General features: G+C 39.9%; 2 protein-coding genes across 2 annotated transcripts; one reads left to right on the forward strand and one right to left on the reverse strand.

The window, feature by feature from the left end:
• Positions 1-4,715: 4,715 nt before the first annotated feature.
• On the reverse strand, positions 4,716-8,715 carry edc3 (enhancer of mRNA decapping 3 homolog). Its single transcript, XM_079568029.1, has 7 exons — positions 8,547-8,715; positions 8,200-8,365; positions 7,903-8,123; positions 7,311-7,655; positions 7,065-7,218; positions 6,656-6,873; positions 4,716-6,461 (listed from the first exon to the last, which is right to left on the reverse strand). Exons 2-7 carry the CDS (start codon positions 8,361-8,363, stop codon positions 6,127-6,129), a joined length of 1,437 nt encoding a protein of 478 aa, XP_079424155.1. The 5' UTR covers positions 8,364-8,365; positions 8,547-8,715; the 3' UTR covers positions 4,716-6,126.
• A 425-nt stretch (positions 8,716-9,140) lies between these two features.
• Positions 9,141-15,199, forward strand: LOC306971725 (uncharacterized protein). The gene is made up of 20 exons (XM_079568090.1): positions 9,141-9,236; positions 9,346-9,590; positions 9,652-9,716; positions 10,003-10,273; positions 10,422-10,547; positions 10,633-10,758; positions 10,827-10,931; positions 11,300-11,461; positions 11,544-11,752; positions 12,038-12,293; positions 12,358-12,460; positions 12,532-12,574; positions 12,651-12,708; positions 12,939-13,020; positions 13,097-13,149; positions 13,206-13,289; positions 13,456-13,551; positions 13,640-13,738; positions 14,753-14,810; positions 14,986-15,199. Exons 2-20 carry the CDS (start codon positions 9,513-9,515, stop codon positions 15,171-15,173), a joined length of 2,262 nt encoding a protein of 753 aa, XP_079424216.1. The 5' UTR covers positions 9,141-9,236; positions 9,346-9,512; the 3' UTR covers positions 15,174-15,199.
• Positions 15,200-20,631: the final 5,432 nt, after the last annotated feature.

A 20,631-nucleotide genomic window follows, 5' to 3' on the forward strand; every position in this document is an offset into this window, starting at 1 on the left:
ATAGTTGTTGCTCGTAACTGGACATTTCATGTAGGGCTGTCACGGTAATTACAATATCGACTTATCATTTAATAAATAACAGATAAATGATATATTTTTGGCCTCGATATTTATCGTCTGTACATTTATTAGCATTTCCCCCCTATTTATTCTTTGTAAAATTTTGATTTTTAACTGAAGCAAATTGAGCTACATTATATTTCATGCAGCTTTATATTTTATTTCATGCAACATTATATTTTATTGCAGCTTGTGTGGTATTTTAGGATATGATGATGCACTTTTAGAACAAAGGTTTACTGCAATTTTTGGGCCTGAGAGTTGACAGTGTCTAGTATCGTTAAGAGTCAATAATATCGTTCATCGCGATACTTTCCTGCCTCAATATATCGAACTTCAAATGTGTTATCATGACAGGCCTAATTTCATGTGTATGTGGGTATGAGCATGTACCAAATAAACAGACCAAAAACACTGCGTCACTAATGGAATGTCAACAGCTTCTTCTGCTTTTCAGAGGCATTTACAATCATTTCTTTGAGTCAACATTTAAAAGTTCTTGATTTGTGGTTTAGTCCTGACTGTGGAGGTACATTTTGGTGGTAACATTTTGAGAGCCATTGGGGTGGGTGGGTTATCAATAAGGGCACACTGGGCATCCAACGGCGTCGACAGGAGTATTTTTTCGTGTTTGAGTGACTAAGAGAGGCGGTTATTGTACCCTGTTATACTTCTCACCACAATAGGCCTTACTCAGTAACAGAAAGAGAGATTTTCAGAGGCTGCGTCCATTTTTGGTCATATTGTCCAGTGCTTACATGACGTGGCATAATGTGAGTCATGTTATAGTAAGAAAATAGACTTTAATAATATAGGCCTAGTGTAAGTAGTTTGGTATAATCTGAGAATACCAATCTAATTCCGTAAAGAAAGAGCCAGTGCTTTGGCAGAAGCTTTTGATAATACTTATTAGTTTCCTTTTTTATTGTTGAGTCAAAGCAGAGGGTCCCCGGGGTTCCTCTGGAGCACAGCAGCTGGAGTTCTCTATTGAGGGACAGCGCAAACGGACACAGTTCCCACGCCTGACGACCCAGGAAGAGGCTAAAACAGCAGCCCGACACAGCACTCAGCAATATCCCTGCTCCTTCCCATTGACTTCTAACACATGAGGTCAGCAAGACACGCAGAAAGGAAATACTAAGAAATCCTATACACTGCCTGGCAAAAAAGTCCCAAAAAACATGATCCAAATCCAGGACAGGGGCAACTTTTCCTTTTTTTTAATGGTACATAGGATATGTCTTATAGGTTCCTCTGGCTGGTTCCTTTCTTGTTTAGACCTGATTTAGCCCTGTACTTTAAGCCTATTTATTTTCTAGGATCAATCTCAATTTAGACCCGTTTTGAATCAAGTTTCGACCAGGTTTAGTCCAGTAACAATAACAGATATAAAGTTGTTGTTTTTTTAAATACACTTATTAAAGAGACACTCTAGCTTTTTGTGACACACATTAAAATCGGAAAATGTGGAATTGATTAATTTAGGTCACAGTTGTTATCCTGTGACAGTGACAGGATGTGTGCAAGTGGTTGCTCGAAAAGGGATGATCTCATTAACCGCAGAAAAAGGCATCAGAAAACTGGGCTTGGAGTGACCACAAGACGGCTTCACTTTTAGCATTTCCTTTGTGACAGTAAATGCAATCCTAACAGTAGGTCAGTGGGCTCCATGGACCCGTCAAAGCTGTTTCGAGAGCTTTCGGAAGTTAAACTGTCCCAAGCTTTGATTTGACGGGTCATGTTTGGATGTGCAGTTACATTCTATGCGGGGGGGGAAATGGTAATAATCTTGTGAGGTCAGGTCACACAATTTGGATTAAAAATCATAGGGAAACCAAAGTCTCTTCTTCATGAGAGGTGAATTTTATTTATCAAAAATGAGGTGGCACATTCCATTAACAAATTAGATTAAATATAATCATGGAATCGTTTTCTTCCAAGATAACAGTATGTGAGCTGATATTTTCAGTCCACTTTTTTGCATAATATTGATTTTAAATATGGCACCTTATTCCGGAAGTGCCCGCCCCTTTTCTCCTATCTGTTAACATTGGACTGGAGAAGGCCAGATAAAATCAGTTACAACACGAAAACAAAGCCGTTTTCCGTCTGCACAGAGAAACAGTGCAGTGTTGACTTGTTGGTGTAAATGAACATTGGAGATTTTACACAAATAAATCGACTACACATCTTTAGTCGATAGTCGATTTTAGCGGCAAACCATTTACCTCGTTCTCCGCTTAATGAACGGGCGTCGCGCTCGACCGGAAGTGTCAGGACAACGGAAGTGCCAAGACAAAGCAAAAAGAGGCAAAAGTGGGCGGGGCGTAATAAGGTGAATAAATAAAGTACTTGCTTTGATCGTCAGGTTCTTCTACATGAACAGTCATAAATTAATTGCTGTGAACATGCAAAATATATAAATGATTACGTGCAACAAATAGCACATTCCAAAGTAGTTGATGTCGATGTAATTTACTCTGAACTGTATTAGCCTGACAGCACCGAGCAAGACAGAACAAGAACCTAAAAACATCTTTGGCCTTCTTTGAACGTTTACAGCTCCGCCCACATCTCTGTGTGATACAGGAGCAGGATCTGGAGGTAAAGTACTTCAACATTACTAGGAACATGAACCTCCAAGGGGAAGAGGTAAAGTAGCCAAAATATGAATCAAGCAAGAGTAACGATAAAAGTAAAAAGTAGTGACACAAATAATTGTAGTGTTGAGGGCAAAAAGTCCTTGTAATGTTACTTACAAGCGGTGTGCAACAAGAAAATGTCATAAGTACATACAAAATAATTATAATTATGAAGAATAAAGTCCATTCAACATCCATTTTATCTGTGAAAATTAAGCCACACATTAGAAAGAAGTAGTAATTAATTGAGTAATTGTAACTAAGTACTACTCAGCTCTGCTAAAGGGGATCCTAATGCTGTGGTTTTCATACAACAATGTTTGCAATATGTGTCAGGGTAAAGGTAGTTTGACAAATATGACAACATCACTGTGAAAATACCTCAACAAACTGACCTATTGTCAAATCAAGACAAGCACACTGACTCTAAAATAAGACTCAGGAAGTGACAGTGTGGGAGATATTGCAATAGACTTTTTTTTTCTTTTTCATTTTGGGGTGAGCCTTTTGCCTGGTTTTAAGTCTGACTAACCTCATACTACGTGATGATTCATGAATTTCCATACTTCAGTGTCCTGCTGCTGCTACTGTCCATTGTCTATGCACTTCCCATTTTACATGTCCCTGTGAAATTAACATATTATTTTTGATTCCGCGTTCTACTTTATACTGCCGTCCAAAGTTCCCACTCTTTGAAAACCTCTATAAATGATTTGACTAATTCCCCGCCACAGTGCAATAAAAGTGTGTCATGAGCAGCGGACAGCAGACATCAGTGTCACTGCACTTTCAAGCTTCATCTATTCATTTTTAGTCAAGTTATTGAGGGGACCGTCTTCTCGCCCAGAGGGTCGAGTTCCTCAAGACAAAAACTGCTTTCAGACCACTTTTGTTCAGTACTGGGCGCTAGTACAGTGGGGCCTTTCCACCGCTTATGATTAACTATTTCCTGAAACTGACACTATATGAATGGCAAGTTAAACTGTCCAACTGAGAAGACATGCAGACACATACAGTTCCTCAGTTTTGTAAATGCCTCCATGTAATTTAAGTTTGCATTTGTATTTTACATTGAGTTGCAAATCTTAGTTTGTTTACCATGTTCATGCATAGTTTTTTGCCAGACACACAATGTAAAGATAGACTAAGAGTAGGCAAGCAGTGTGGAGAGGGCAGCTTCAGACAGCTGTTGCACATCAGGAAATAGCAGAGCACTCGAGAAAACAGTGATGATGACCATTTAAAAAAAAAAAAAAGAAAAAAAAAAAAAAAAAGAGTTTACATTGATCAATTGTGTTCTCGAATAAAAGGCTCCCAGCATGCATGATCCAAGTAATCTCAATGTTTGAACAGGAATTACCAAGGATTTAGATCGGCTGCAGCAAGAGAGAAGTATTTCACTCACCTATTCGCAGCGTTGTGCCGAGTTCAAGCAAATCAGCTGTGACTTGAGACACATTTGCGACTCTGCAGAAGAAGGTCCATTCACACACACACAGGGGCGATCAGCTGAGGTCCATAAAGTTCAACAGCAAGGAAGTACAAGATCTCCGGTGACGCAACAGCCGCAGACCAAACGCGCTCAGAGATGTTCGTGCAGCCCTACATCAAAAACTGCAATGCAAAAAATAATAACTCAAAACACAACATTGCAGGGGGGTGAAAAGAAGGGTCACGCTCTTCATTAAGTTAACTGTGCTCAGAAATCAAACCATACCTCGTCATTGAGCCCACTTTCACTAAGTTACTTCATGCCTGTCCCACTTCTTGCTTTCGCCGACAGAAACATTCAACTTTTTTTTTTTTTTTTGCCCCACCTTGGTTTTACACTGCACATGCGCGTTAATGATAAACCAGCCTAAAAATAGGGTATGGGCTGTATTTCCATGCTGTATACACGTTTAAGAAGAACGCAATTTCCCCTTACGTCAAGAAATGACTTCTGAAGAAGAGACTGTTTGAGTTGTTTATTGGTTTATTTTTGCAGAGTTGACAAGAACTGCAGAGGTTTTGCACACAACGCTGGACAATGAACCTCATGTTTGTCTCGTTGGCTTAAGTGCGGTGATCTTAAATAACATTCTGCAAGTCTGAAAACTCAATCAACCTGTAACTATATTGTGAGCGAACCCCACCCTTTCCCAATTGTAGCATCTCGTAGGTCAGACATTGTTCACATTTTGTGGAGAAACAGTAATTCAAATAGCCCCAGTCAGGGAAATAAAGAAAAGCCAAGTTAGTGAAGCTTGGACCCCCCTCTGGCGGCCAAAGACAAAAACGCACGTTCACTGACGCTGGCTGCTGGTGTTTCAAAGCCAGACTTGTTTCAACAGACGGGACAAAACGCATCAAGCCCGAGGAATGTTGGAAAAGGAAGAGGCCTTTGTTTTTCACAGTAATTTCCACAAAACCAATGCCTTGTAATCAAACAGAAATCCAACCACTATCATTCATATCCACCTGAGATATTTCCAACTTGAGTGGAAGCTACGTTTTATTTATACTGTGCCTCTTCAGCAAATACTTGCAATTACCCACTCAGTAACCCAGTCTGCAATAAGTGCGTTTTAACATCCTGAACACATAAACAAACATGGTCCGACTCCCCCAACTCCTACAAGGGCCCTAAAAGCAGCAACAGTTACATTACAATCAGCTTCTGACATCAACACTTAAGAGACATTTCCTAGGGAGGGCCATACCAGAAGCAACTGTAAGTAGACAGCATAATTTTTGATTTCGAGGCCCAGTTCAATTCTGCATTATTATATTGAATTAGATAAAGATTTAATCAACATCTTTGATCCATTTGAATTACAAAACTATACTTTCCTCAATGAAACAAACTGCCAAGAGGTTTATGCTGCAAGTAAAAAAAATAAATGATTTGCACTGCCATAATTACATGACTAGTGTCAGTCATAGAGCCCTTGTTCTAGCAGCCAAAGAAACAATAGAAAATCTCAATACCAATATTCGCAAGCAGCTGCCTGAAAGTGTGGTACTGTTCACATGCACCTCTTCACAGTGGCGCAAATGGAAATGCGTAATTCACAAAACAAAGTTTACAAAGTATGGCAGGATGCGCGATTATCACATTTTTGGCCTCGAACTCAAAATATAATTTTTAGATCTTACTTATTAACAGATTGTCTATTGATACAGTCATGCGAATCTATGTCTTTAAGATCAATAGATCACGAAATAGTATCAACATAATAATGACTGATATTTTTTGACCATCAAAAATCTTTCTTTAACACCAGATCTTGTAGGGTACACGTTTTCTTCCGTATCATGGAATTGTTACAAATACGTAGTTTGAAGTGTAACAGATTGACTTTCAAACAGGCAGAAATGGAAGATAAGGCTCCAAAACCCAAAAAGTCAATAAATCATTCATCTTGTCAAGCGCCTGGTCCCATTACGCAGAGTGCAGTGGGATGACGAACTTGCAGCCAAATGGAGAATGGTATTTTATCCCCACTTCCTGGAATACCTGTCGAGGTATACCTATGTCACACAGATAAACTCTTCCAGCGCTGTCAGCCAGAGAGAAGGGCAGGCAGAGACAAAGAGACCATTTGGCCTCCACTGCTTGGCACTGCCCACTCACTGGAGGGTCTAAGCTGAGGACCGGAGCTCGGTTCTGGTTGGCCCAATCTGCAGCTGCTCTGTACCAAGGCTGATCCATCAGGAATGTGTTTTCATGGCAGTCCAGACAGTTAATGATTAGGTCCACTGGTGTGTCTGGAAGATCTGTGATGTGAGAATAAACATGGGTTACACTTGGATTAATGATTGTCAACAGCACCAGGGTCATGGCTGGCCTGACTCATGGAATGGCCTTATTGTAGAAAAAATAAAAGAATGGGGCAACTTATTCTGCAATACTCTGTAAATTTACTCCACTTCTTTCTACATATCCCAAGTGTCAGAAATTAAACATGTACCTTTGACATTTGACACCTGTTTGCCTCCCGTCTTGGTGAAGAGTGTCAGCTCACTGGTCACACAATCAAGCATTTTGACAAAATTAGGCAGAAACAGGATAACTTCAACTTCATGATTGGCCAAGTGTCGTCCGCAGCTGATGCCCTGAGCCCCCTGAACGTGTGGGCCACAAAGTACAGCCACTGTTGGGCGCTGGTGGAGATTTTTTGGAGTAAACCTGAAATCAGTAAGCATTTGTTAATAATCGGTTACAGTGAGTAGATATCAAAACAGAGCTTTTCACGTAGCTGACTATCATTATAATTGATTACAACCAAAACAATGGCAGACAAATTAACATAATGCATAAAAGATATCAAAGAATAAGGTTTTGTTTAAATAGTGTATTGATTAGGATCAGTTTTTTACCTGTTGGGTCCCCCTAGCAATGTAAGTGCCATTTGACTTGCACAGACACCCGTCATCTCCAGTCTTCTGTCTAGTGTGAGACCATATCTCTCAGCAACTGTCAACAGCCGCTTCTGCAGTTCGTAGGATATACTTGGGACCACGAGTCCTGAATCTGTAAAAAAACAACAACAACAACATATTATTACATATTATTCTCTTGTTTTTTTTATTGTTCACTCCACTTATGGACCAAACAACACTCACCAGTGCAGTACTCCTTGTCCCCCGGCTGAGGCACCGCTATTTGTCTGTACACAATAGGTTTGGCCTCCAGAATGTTTTCATCATGGCGATATCGTGTAGGTGTCTGGTCTTGGGGCGTTCCACGTGACCTTGCTCCGTTACGGCGCTCTGAAATGTCTATCTCGGAGAAAACTGCAGCTTTGTCGAAAAGTGCCAGATTTCCCTCAAAGTCAAAGTCTGCCTCGAGGCCGTCATCCATAGCATCCCCAAAACACTCGTCATCCCTCTGCTTCATTTGGCCGCCACCATTTTTTACTCCGTTCTTCTTTGGCGTGACTTGATTTACCCCTCGACTACTGGATGACCCTGATGGGAGAAAAATGCACAATTAAAACCCAACTTGCAATAAATAAGTGAAAGTAGTTTGATATCCATCTTATTTTCATGCTTATCCCCTCAGAACCTCTTAGATCACGACTACAACAGCAAATTTGTACAATTAGGCGAAGTGCTATGACTCTAGTAATCTTTTCTATTCTTATATAGTAATTGTGTGTCAATAATGCATGTCTTGCTTGATGAGATTAATTTGCTGTTGTAATACCACACTCACATGAATTGTGTCTTTTGCGAAATCCCTTTGGTTGACCAGGTACTTCCAAGTGACGCTCTCCATAGCTTTTTGAGAAGTGCTGAGGTGAGTTGACCTTCTCCACTGTTCTGGGGTCACCCTTTGGCACAGCAACTGGAGTCGTGCTTTTATTTGTAGAGGTACCATTTCTTGAACTGCCTTTCCCAAAATCCAGAATCTTTAGGTCCTTTATGTCTATGGCGCTGGAAAACAAAGAGACAGGATTTTAGATAGGGTAACAAAGAATAGCCCGAGTAGCAAAATCTATATCCAACTTACCTGAACGTCACCTCTGGGACTGGGCATTTGATCCCGTTGTGGAAAGGCTGCCTCAATGAAATGGTTTGACAGGTCTGGTCCACAGATGACACTTCTCCTTGGTAAACTCCCAAAGTTGGTCCGCAGTTAATAGACACAAAACTACCCAACCAATCCGCTGCCATTTCTGAAATAAAATAAAAAATAATTAAATACTACGATGCATTTAACGACATAATGTGAAAATATTAACAACTTTAAGCCAACCCACTATCATTAAAAAGCAGGTTTCTATGCAAAAACAATAAACAGCTTGAGCAATTAGTTGTGCTAAGTGTGTTTAGCATTAGCTTCGGCTGTATACATACCTTAATCATCAAATACTGGCTGTTCCGTAAGTGCTGAACGTTTTCTTAGCAAAGATAATAAAGGCTCTCTTTGACTACTATCAAATTATTCAAGTATGATTTACAAATGTTAATCTCTGCCAAACATCAGTTTCTCCTAGCTTCGTATGCTAAAGCTAAAGTCTAGATAGCAACTTCCGGCGTTGATTTAGACAATATCCGGTTGCCATTTATTCAAAATAAGAGTCTCTGGAAATTCATATGGCGTCACCGTGGTTGAAAAACATGCAAACATCAACAATTCCACTTTTGTTCATCTTTACAGGTATTTCTGAAGTAAATTTGAGAGAATTTTAACTTAGCAACCATGACTGATATACATTTTATATATCGAGAAAAATTAAAATTAGATTGGGCTACTTTTTGTCAGTGAAGTGAGATAATAAGAGCGTTCATAAATGCATTACTTTAGTCAGAGTTTTGAGTCAGTTTAACCAAGCATCATAATAGCTATTAACGTTAACTTGCTAATAAACTTCAAGATGACTTAACAAGCCAGTCAGCAGAGGAGTGATATAATGTGGATACTATCCCAAAGATGAGACACACACCCGCCCAACAATGCCCTCCCTGTGTACAGAGTCAGAGAGAGATCTCCATGGACACCACCTCAAGAACTGTACACTGCAATTAAAGCAGTGTTTACAAGCTGTGAGTGTCTCCAGTGAACTAGAAAAGATTTTGTCCAAAGAAAGGTATTATAAAATAGATTTATGGAGGAGCATGTCCATGACTCTATATTGAAGAAAGAAAAAAACAGGTTTCTGACTGAAACAAACAATGGGAATATTAATACAGACCATGGTCCAAGAATAGGGCCATGCCTCGAACTGCCACCTCTGTGTGAAAATATCTCGCTGTGGCAGTGGACTGTTGAGGGAATATGCAGACAGAAAAAGGGTCTCATTCGTAGCCTGACGCTCAACGATGTTTAGACCTGAAAGAAATGCAAGTCCTTTCTCTGCGTTGGACATGGACATGTGGGACAATAATCTCACAGCACAGGTGAGACTCCAAATCAGCTTTATAAATGGATGACATATGTTATATTTGGTTTATTTCATAGTCTTCGGCGTGGTGTGGTATGGCTTCTGTCTCTGGATCAGAATATATGTCCAAAGTCAACACAAGGTGAGAGTCCATTAATTGAAATATGTGGTGTATATACTGCAAAGTACATTGACAGGTTGATGTGTTGGAAACCAAATGTAATTGGGCTGTATGGTGTTGAGCAGATTGGTATGAAAAGTTGTGATGTCTACGCTGGGGGAAAAAAATAATTATTGTGAGAATACATAGACTAGCCTTTGGGCACTTGTCGCTGTAGTTTTCAGAATACCTCACAGTTAGTTGCCTATGTGGTTACATATGAAGCAGTTGGTCATACTGTTCTTATCAAAGTGTTATGGTGTTTTAGCTCAACTTTAGGCTCCGGCAGTTACAGACAAAGTGATCCAGGCCTGAGGAAGTGGCAGTCACTGTCTCATCTGCCTCCAAATGTATCTCCACGATCCTTCTCTCCATCGCCTTCATCGAGTCTGCGCACAGGACGGGTTCAGAGTCCCTTCAGGCAGACAGGAGTGATGCAGTGGCTTCTGGAGGCCCACGAGAAGATGGACTCTCACATGGATCTCCTCAGGACAGACACCAGACTGAGCAGTGCTGACCTGCTCAATATGAAGCCAATGGTTATCTTTTGATATAGTTTTGCACCATATTTTGATATCACATTTTATATACAGTGATTAATCAACATACAATGTTTTTTTTATTGACTTTAGAAGTAGAGTACTACAATATCTTCTCTCAGGGATTTATTTTTCTGCATTTGCTTAGGAGGGACACAGTTCTGACGCAGAGTTGTTCAAGTTAAAGCATGCCCTCATAGACGCTGAATTAAGAGCCAAAAGACAAGAAGGAGAATGTAAACAAACACTACAGAAACTGCACGCTGCTACACAGGTCTGAAAATTAAATTATGAGTTGTTCAACATCCTACATTACTGTATTCCAATCAAATGTTCATGTTATATGTCTGAATGAACAGGCCCAGAAGACACAGCTGAGTCAAACAGCAGAGCTGAAGCAGAAGCTGACAGAGACTATTCAAAACCAGTCTGAGCTGCAGGATCAGTTGAGGGAAGCCAACAACAAGATCAGCCAAGCATGCCTGGTCCGTACAGTGGGATATATTATAAAATTGATATACTTTGCGATTCATTTAAACATGTTGTGTTTTAGGAAAAGGCGACACTGTCAACCCAAGTGTTAAAGCTCGAGGACACTATGCAAGTTCTGATGACAAAACTTTCCGCTGCTCTGCATGACAAAGATGACTTGGTTCAGGTGTAAAATCAGATTTAGCTTATTGCTTACATGTGATATTTCAGGACACAGAGGTGTATGTCACTCCTATATACATAAAGTTTGAAGTAATTATAGTATAATGACAAAGCACTACAGTGGACAATTATACATTATACTACTCTCCATATTAAGAAGTTGTAAGCTTCTATTATTGTCACATTGGGATTGAACTGGCGACCTTTGACTCTGTGGATAAATGCTCTCAAAAATGAGCCACTGTCACTTGTGTATTATAGGTCTGTAGGTCTGTTTTTCTGGGCACATCATCCAAACACAGTTAGAAGTCGAATTGCTTACTTAAACTTTCCCTTTGTAATTACTGTGATCATTGTTTGTTCATTTTACAGGAGAGAGCAGATCTGCAGGAGAAGGCTCATTTACTGAAACTTCAGTTGGAGAAAAATGCTCAAAGTACTGAGGGTTGTGAACAGCTGAAGGGTCTGAATGCCACTCAAACAGATGCAGAGGAAACAGCCTTTTTAAAGCAACAAGTAGCCGCTTTGAAACAGGTTGAAAAATGTACAGCTATTTGGGAAAACATTTATCACCTCACACCATTGTAAAAGCATTGATGTAATGTTTTCACGACAGTCAAATCAGGAACTGACAAATGAGCAGGACACGATGAAGCAAACCCTAAAGGAGTCCCAGGTACAACTTAAAGAGCTGACGGCGGAAAAGGCCACGAAGGAACAACAGATAATAGATTTAGAGATGAAATGTGCAGAATTTATTTGCAAAATTCAGGAAGGTGAACAAGAAAGTATGGAGGAACTAAGGGGACAATTAATGCAACTCAGGTGAGACACAATACATATGCAAAACAAGAACAGTAATGCTGCAGTACTGAGTAAAAGTGGTCCCATCTACTGTATTTTGACTTGATCTTGAAAGTTGGAAATTTACTAAATGAAGCATTTTGGCAAAACATTGTACAAAGAGAATTTACATTTAAATCACATGCGCGTCAAGTGTGTATTTATAGTGTTTCTTCCTTTTTTCTAAATCAATGACATGAATTATAATAATTATCAAATCCTTGTAGAAGAAAGAATAATTGTCTAATGTATTGTATCTTTTGTTAGAGCGTCTTCAGGATCTTTGAAATTGGAAAACCAGAGACAGCAGGAGCGCTGTTTATTTTTGGAGACTGAAGTCTTGGAAAAGGAGCGGCAGCTGAAATTGTTGGAGGATAAACATCATAGAGCCGAAACAGTAAAAGCTCAGCACATCGAGAAGCTACAGACTGTGGTGTCCCATTGGACAGAGAAATGGCAAAAGGCAGCTTTGGAATTACAGTGTACAGAAGCAAAGCTCGATGAGTTGAGGAAGAAAAACAAAGTAAGCACATATCAAAGTCAATATATTAAAGTCTTTCCTTTAACTTTTTTTATTTTGAGTGCAGAGTGAGTCCGAAGCATTGCTCAGGCTCGAGCTTGATGCGTGTAAACAAGAATTGGAGCTTGTGAAAATCAGAAGTCAAGCACTACTGAACAAAAAGAGAGACGGTAACTTTCTTTTGAAATGATGTGAATATGACACCAGGGGGCACTAAAGCACTTTATTGTTCTTTTTCCAGGAGGCGACATTGTCCAAACTCAGGACAAGGACACTCTGACAGAGTAACTGCAGAAAGATGTGGAATACATTGTTGTCAACAACTGAAAAACTAATGTTCTGTAGCTCTTCTGTTTTCAGCTCCTGTCTTTTATCGCCAGCGTTTCATTTAGTCTCTCAGAACACTCAGAGTGAACAGGTAATGCAGGCTTCATCAGTTCCATATATAATAAACATTTACTATTTATGAAGTAGAATAGATAGGTGATTTAGTCTATGTGCTATTTATATATTTATTAATATATCTTCTCTCAATCACTGAATTATGAAAGGATTTCTGCTGTAGAGCTTAGGATGTGCTGTGGGCACAATAGGAAGTATTTTCATTAAGCTAAAATCTCTTGTCTTGTTTTTTGTTTTGTTCCACAGCTGGTGAAACAAAGTGCTGAATGTGAGGACGAGAGCTCTATAGATGCACTGATTGTTGAGTCGTTGAAGGTTGAGCTGGGAGGTTTGTCTTGGGGGAGAAGATCAATTTAATGCATTTACATTTTGATTTTTCGGCAACCTTTCCTATTTTGTTTCAGAGAGCAAACAGGAGAAAATAGACGCAGAGCAAAAACACCAACAACAGTCCCTGGTAAAGAAAAAATAATAATATGTACATTTTATTTTAATAAGTGGCTTCCCTAACAGGTTAAAGATAACGGGCCATCTGCTGAAGACAGGAGAGGAGTGGAAACTGACACTGAGCAGCAACGGAGGCTGGTCAATGAGCAGGTGCCATCACAAATGAAGGGATTTCCCAAACAAACACTTGCTTTGATATGTTCACACTGTATATTCAGTATTCAATATTTGTTGTGTTTGCGGGAAGAATATTAAGATGAATATCAAATTGCCTTGTATTAGCTATTTCTTTTTTTATCCACCCTTGTGTTCAAAGTTGAAAAGACTATTTAAAGAGAAAGAGGACGATGATCTGGTGAGGCCTGAGGATGGATCAACTCAAGACTGGGTTCAAATGCCAAGAGGCACAAGGGTAGGACGTTTCTTTGCCAATTACAAATGTATGTTTGGTAAATGTATAGTGTATGATAGATTTAACTTGCTTTATTATGTGTAATCAGGGTCCACTGCATGACAGATGGATCTGGCACCAGGGCGCAGGTTTGATGCCAGTGTTTGAGGAGGAGGAGCCTGGGGATGAAGACCAAGATGCGGAAAAGGTCAGTGGCATTTCTAGTGACGGAATTAGCGATGGCACAAACACTGAGCCATCTGTAGAAGTGCAGGCCTTGTGTAATTGTTCGGGTCAAAAGTGAATAAGAAAGAGGGTAATCCATGTTGTCTAGTACAGAGGTTCCCACATCTAGCTTTATTGCTATAATACACAGACAAGAGGATGTTAGCGAAATGACTAAATCGGTATAAATCCCTTTAGGTTACAGATTTACTGACATTTCCCTATTACTCTCATTGCAAGGACATTTGATAACGCTGGCAATACAAATGAATATAATGACTGGCATCATTGTGTCATATAAATGAGACACATGCATTAACACATATGTGCAGACGGTCCTAATCCCGGCTTGTGCTTTAATCAAAAGGCCCACAGACACAGGGGGGTGTGACCAGGCACATTGTATGTTCAGCATTAAGCTCACATGTGACTCTTTCTGCTCCGATAATAATCCGATTTGAAACAGAGGAGTCGAACATTCAGCGGGGACACATCAGAGCCATGGATGAAAAGAGATACTCAGGCTTTTCAGGAAGGCTTGTGAATGTATGTTATCCATAAAATAGTTATTTATTTCAGTGTGACAGTTATTTGTTTAAGGAGTTTATGGTTTAATGAAGGCTATACTCAGTTGTAGTTTAAGTTCCTCAGTGGAAATCTACAAGTAATCGCTCTCTATCCATGGCTAGCCTTCTGCCTAAACCATCACGTTTTAAGTTACAGAGATACAGCAATTCTGTTTAGATTCAGTTTAGATTCTCCTACTCACCCAAAACATGCACATTTCTGTGAACTGTAACACAGCTGCATTGATAGTTGTCCTTAAAATTATGTTTTACTTTTGAGCCGTATTGGAATGAAGATCAAATTATTTCTTTACAGGATCAGAGATGAGATAGGCAGAAAGCACTTTTGAATTGAATCATGATCTTGTGTTTTGCTCTGGTAAAGCAGTCCCCTGTTCCTGATCAGATCTCATGTTCATGTTTGTCTCCAGCTGTTAACACTGAGAGAGAAGATCAGCGGTTATGAGGCACAGTACTGTGAGCCTCAAGGTGAACCTACATGCAGTAGTAGATGTAGCACTCTGTGTGGCCTAAATCCTTTTGTGAATTTATGTGGGCTTGCAGTAGTAGTTTTCTCTGCTGTTTTTCCCTTTCACTTTCTAGTTTAATTTAACAAAATGATTTAGCCCATTTTAAAACATTGTTTTGTCTACTTTATTTTCAGAACCAGACATGTTAAGAACTAAAGGCCTACCGACAATCAAGGGCCTTGATGTTTTGGCTGAGCAACTCCCCCAGAGTTGCACTGATGTAAGTAAGCTGCAGAAGACCTGGCCTCTGCTTTGCCCTGATGGGATATTTCACGTTGAGATGGTTGATATTTGTAGCCCCGATGAAGATGAAGTGGATTAATCAAACATATGAACTTCCTGCTTTAAAAGCTTCATCAGTTAAAACGCTGTTTTTGCTAAGTGATTTCATAACTATTTTGTCTCCACAAAAACCTGCTATATCTGCCTTATAGATGCATGAATTAAATACATTTTAGAGATACCTGAGATAAAAGTGCTTTAATTGTTCTGATGTGAATGTATTTGTCATGTTTGATGACATAGCAGTAACATTATGCTACACATGTATTTGTTTGCAGTAGTTGTAACACACCATAAACTCCATTAAAAAGGTGTAATTGCTGGGTAAATAGACATCTGACTGATTTGATGCAGTATGAAATTAGTTTGTATTCATTGCTCATATCTCTTTTGTGAGACTGAAACCTGCCTCTGTGTCATTCTGTAACAGACAGATATTTTTCAGTTAAAACTGCAAACTGCAGCAATGGCCCTCGCACGTGTCAGGTTTGGTATGATCACAATTCCTAATATGGAAACAGAATCCTGTCCACAACTGTAAAAAAAAATCAGTTAGACACATGTTACAGTTATTTCCTGATCTTTCATATCGCCACTGTTTTCCCCCAGCTATTTAAAACAGTACAGTCATAACAAAGTACCTTTTTATGTACAGATATTCAAAGTAGATTCATGGCTCATCCAATCATTCTGTCCATAAACAGATGATAATCACGTGGTATGGGTTTGTCATCTGTTTACAAAGTGATGCTATGAGCGGCTAATGCAAACAAAGATTACATCTGTCAGCTCCGAGAAGCAGAGGAGATTGAAGCATTTCCTGAGGATTGTGAATCGTGAAGGATTACCGCACAATGTCATTAAAAAAAAAGGGATCATCTCCAGTGGCATTCGGCTCCTGTAAGACATCGACTAATCCCCACATTAAAAGCAAATGTGAATGTTGCTTGGGACAGGCACAAGTTCTAACCGCAAAAATGTCCACAATAATATCCCAATTACTAAAGCGTAATGTCAGTGTATCAGTGTATTATACCTGGTGATCAGGAAGTGTATTGGTTATTTATTTGGAGGTGTATAGTGTGCAGTGGCCCGTTGGAGGATGCTGAAGTGGAGTGAATATGGGGCAGCAGAGGTGAAAGTGCAAAAGGTCAACAGAAATCTCAGCCATGTGATGAGGTTGTCTTGTATTGTTAGCAGTAGTTCAGAATTATATAAGATTTTAACACGTAAAACCATGAATTTTCAAGTGGGTGTCGCAGCTTATAGCTTATTTTGATTGAGCTCTTTTGTCAAGTAAAACAGTTGGTCATTTCGCCAGTCCCGTCCTGCACACTCCACCTCTAGCTCACCCAGGACATTGCGGCCTTCCCTGGGACTGTCCCGAATGTAGACAGCTATTCTCAGGACACACTGCTTGAGCTCCTTCGCAGAGTTCACCTTCAACAGCAGCGTCAGTATGTGTGGTTCTAGGCCTAGGCTGCTGTGTGCTGATGCCTGGATGGGACAGGGGTACAACGGAGGTAGACTTCCATGTATGGACATATCTTCTAGCTTATGGGACGTCCCGGTAACGCGCAAGATGGTGGCTATCAAGGCTTGTTGCTCCAAGGAGAAGGCGATGGTGAAGTGCAGGCATGGCTTTGGTGATACTGAGCCGTAAGCTAGAGGCGAGAGTGGGATAGGCTCCTCCGGCATTGATGGAGAGGCTGACCCAGGACTGGTTAGCCTGCTGTGCTCGTTGTAGATGCCATCCCCAGTCACTGTGCAGCGTCTTTGCCCTGCTCTGCACGTTTTGGACAGGAATTTGGGGAACACAGGCAGCGAAGTGTGGCTGGAATTTAGAGGTTTATAAGTGGGGGATGACGGCTGTGGCATGCTGAGGCGTCGTAATGAAAAATAAGTCCGTGGATGCTCCTTGAATTCTCTCTCTGATGGACCAGGGCTGTTGAAGGTGGATGGGTACTCCAAAATGTCCCCGTCAAGTTGTTCGTAGTGCTGCCTGGAGTTCACAGTCACCGCTGGAGAAGGAGGAAGAGGGGCCAGAGGAGGGCTGGTGCTAAAGTTCACGGGATCAGAGGGCATTGGTCGGGATGTACCAGATTCTTTATCCTCAGATGGATAGAAATGGCTTTTCCTCCAGCAAATGAAACAGCCCAGTAGCAAGCAGAGGCAGAAGATTACCAGGCCGACCAGCAGCAGCACTTGGAGATGAACTGAGGGCACATAAAAGAAGACCGTAAGAGGACAGTGTTAACAGCAAGTTATTTTAGTTCCTTTGTCTTTGTTGATTTTACATTTTTGAAATAACTAGTTCTGTAAAATGACTAGACATAGTTATAAATCCACCAGACATTTTTATAATGCATTCTATATTAGTACATTTTAGTGTAGTCGTAATAGTGAAGTATAAATAGAGTTTTAGTAGTAATTCCTGTATTTGGACAGTTATGGAAACAGTCATAGCAGTAGCATAGCATTGGTACTATTCCATTTAGTAGTTATGAGTCAATTTAACCTTATTTATTTTATACAATCTAAATGTGCCTGAGTTTATGTTATTTCTTCCACATTAAACTGTGATCTCGCACAAAAAGTTGGGTTCTCTTTGTAATGAAGTGACAATAACGATAATAATGACTAACACTGCGCTTTACAAGCCTGTGTTACCCAGTTTCTCAAAGCACCACATTGTTATTTTTAGCATTGCTTATACACTATTTACTCTTGTTTTGTGCAACAATTTGGTAAAGTATAGTCTGCATACATACGCACTTTCAAGCTGTTTGGTGAACAGAACTTGTATCAGGAGCCAAAAGAAGAGAACGACTATGATGCCCTCAATCATCCCCCTACAACAAAACAGCAGGACAGACTGCCAGAGTGGCTGTCCTGGGTACTCTTCGTCCTGGTATGGCATTGTCCCCGCGGTGTGTTCCCAAAAATATGTCAAAACATCCAGAAGTCAAAGCTCAAGTGTCCCAGATTAAAAGAAACTGCCTCTAAGTAACATAATGTAGCTCCTAGTAAGGTCAATTAATGCCATTTCGGAGTCAACAGAGAAAAAAATAGTTTCCCTTTCTGTAACTCAAATATTTATTTTCAGATCCCAAATAAAGCAACTAGGCGTAGTCCATTGGTCCCCTGCTGTGTGGTGGTGCCAAATCCCAGACAAGCATCATCTGTTATGGTGAGACAGTGGTGGTATAATGCTTGAGTGATGGGCGGGGATATCCATTTCATAATAGCTTTTGCTCTGCCCCAGGGCATCCCACTTCTCCACTGTCCCAGATGCAGATAGCAGAGTCACTAGTCACTATCAAAGTGAGAGTAAATCCTCTCCTGGCCCCTCCCCTCGCGAAACACAAGCCCTCATGTGCATTTGAAAACTGAGCAGGATTTACCACTGGATGCATTGCTCTACTGCTACCCGTTACATCATTTTCATATAGATATGTTTTTATTGTATGAGGCCCTACATTTTATTTGGTGGGGAAACAGTTAAGAAGTGGGAAAACAGAAGTGTCGCAAAAAAAAAACCTGATTCAATTTTAAGCAAGTTTGAAATAATATAACACAATTATGTGGAATAAAAAACAGACATGTACAAAGTATGCGCATTTGTGACGCCCCTACATTAAGTGAACAAGCTTCTTTTGTGACGCTGCGAACCATCAAAATGAGGGAAACAGCACCTCCTTCTGGCCATAAAAGGCATTATTGTTGTCTTAAAGGAATAGTTCACCATTTTTCCATACTGAGTTATGTTCTTACCTGAGCTTAGACAAGTTTATGCGTACCTGTCTGATCTTTGTGCGTGCCCGTGGAAGAGTTTGGTCACTTCTAACTTCACCCCGTTTGGAGCTATAGGAATACATTGGGAGAGGCCAAATGCCAACAACATCTTTGGTCGTTTTGCATGACTGAGGGCACACACAAAGACCAGACAGGTACGTATTAACTCGTCTAAGCTCAGGTTAGAACATATCTCAGTATGGAAAAACGGTGAACTATTCCTTTAAAGGCCCTGTACCGGATCCCCCCCCCCCCCTTGACGTAAAGTGAGATGTTTGTCCTCCTTTAGTGAAAAAGAGATCATCCCTCTACACAACATTTAGCGAAGTAAAGTTAGGAATGAGTGAAAGGACCTAATTTGAACACCATTTCTTATTGAGAGCTTAACTTTGCGGCCAACAAACATGAATCTAGAGTATTCATAACAGCGACTAAAAACAGGTGCTTGTAGTTAATTTAATTCACTCAAATTCTGGAACTCGAAAATTTTCTGTTTTGCTATGTGAATTTTTAAATCAAATTTCCCACTTTTCAAAACCAACAGTAATCCGACCACAAAACAGGATGTCCTATGGAGACGGGAAAACAAAACAAAAAGACACATACTTAAAGCACACATGATTGTTTTATTCATGGCCACAGGTCAAAGAAATACATCATAATTGTGACACAACTGAGGTTACATAAGGTTGTCTACATAGTTCACAGTGACATTTGCGATGTATGTCAACATGATTGTCCACTTACAGTTTACTTTCAGCCAACAATCCAATGTCGCTGTCAGTTTTGCATATTTCTCTAGAAGTGTGAGGTAGCACCGTTTCAGAAATGTTTCAATAAATGATCTTTTGAACGAAGCCTGAGTGAGGTTATCATTATTAAGGACACATTCCTCGTCTTAATAAAAATCAGCAGCAGTACAACAGTGAACAGTAGATCTTCCTGAGCGTTGCAGAAATTGAGGTAACTTGTTACAACTACATTCAGAAGAAACCTTGTTTATATATATATATATCAAAAACCAAAAAGAACTGTATGCTCTTGAATTCTTTTTTTTTAATACAGGCAAAACTATTCTGAGGCCGAGCCAAATCATTAGTGCAATATCAAAAACCAAACAAGAAAATAAAATAATAAAAGCAAATCCTTTAACCAATTCCACCAACACTTGATTTAATTTCTTTATGTACACTTTTCTTTTTTTTTTTTCTTTTTTTGCAGGAGCAGGACGAATACATAGATTTCCTGACTTAAAGATTGCCTTAAACTTACCAAGTCAATATAGAGACACACAATGGCTACAGAACAACAGAGGAAACAGGAACTAAGGCTTTTTGGTCTTTTATCAGCTACACTTTGGAGACCTCATTGTTCTATTGACAAGAACTGTATCATAAACCACGCTGCTGAAGTAGTTGACACCTACATACCGAGATTGAATTTCACTTTTGTTCTCTAAAGGCAAAGTCACCAACCAGCAGAGCTCTTTAGAAAACAATACTACATTAAATACGGTCCTACCAGGCACTGTGGCAATCTGATACCTGAAACTTTGTTATTTTTGCATCACAAGCCCCATCTGTGAGAGGTTTAAGATGGTGATTCTCAACTGGTATGGCTTCGCAACCCACCTTCAACACAAGTTAAAATATTCCAAACAAAAAACTATTGGCTGTTTCACCTTGTTTTAGTATAACAAATAT

The sequence above is a fragment of the Gobius niger genome (assembly GCF_951799975.1).
Source record: "Gobius niger genome assembly, chromosome: 12".
NCBI lineage: Eukaryota > Metazoa > Chordata > Actinopteri > Gobiiformes > Gobiidae > Gobius > Gobius niger.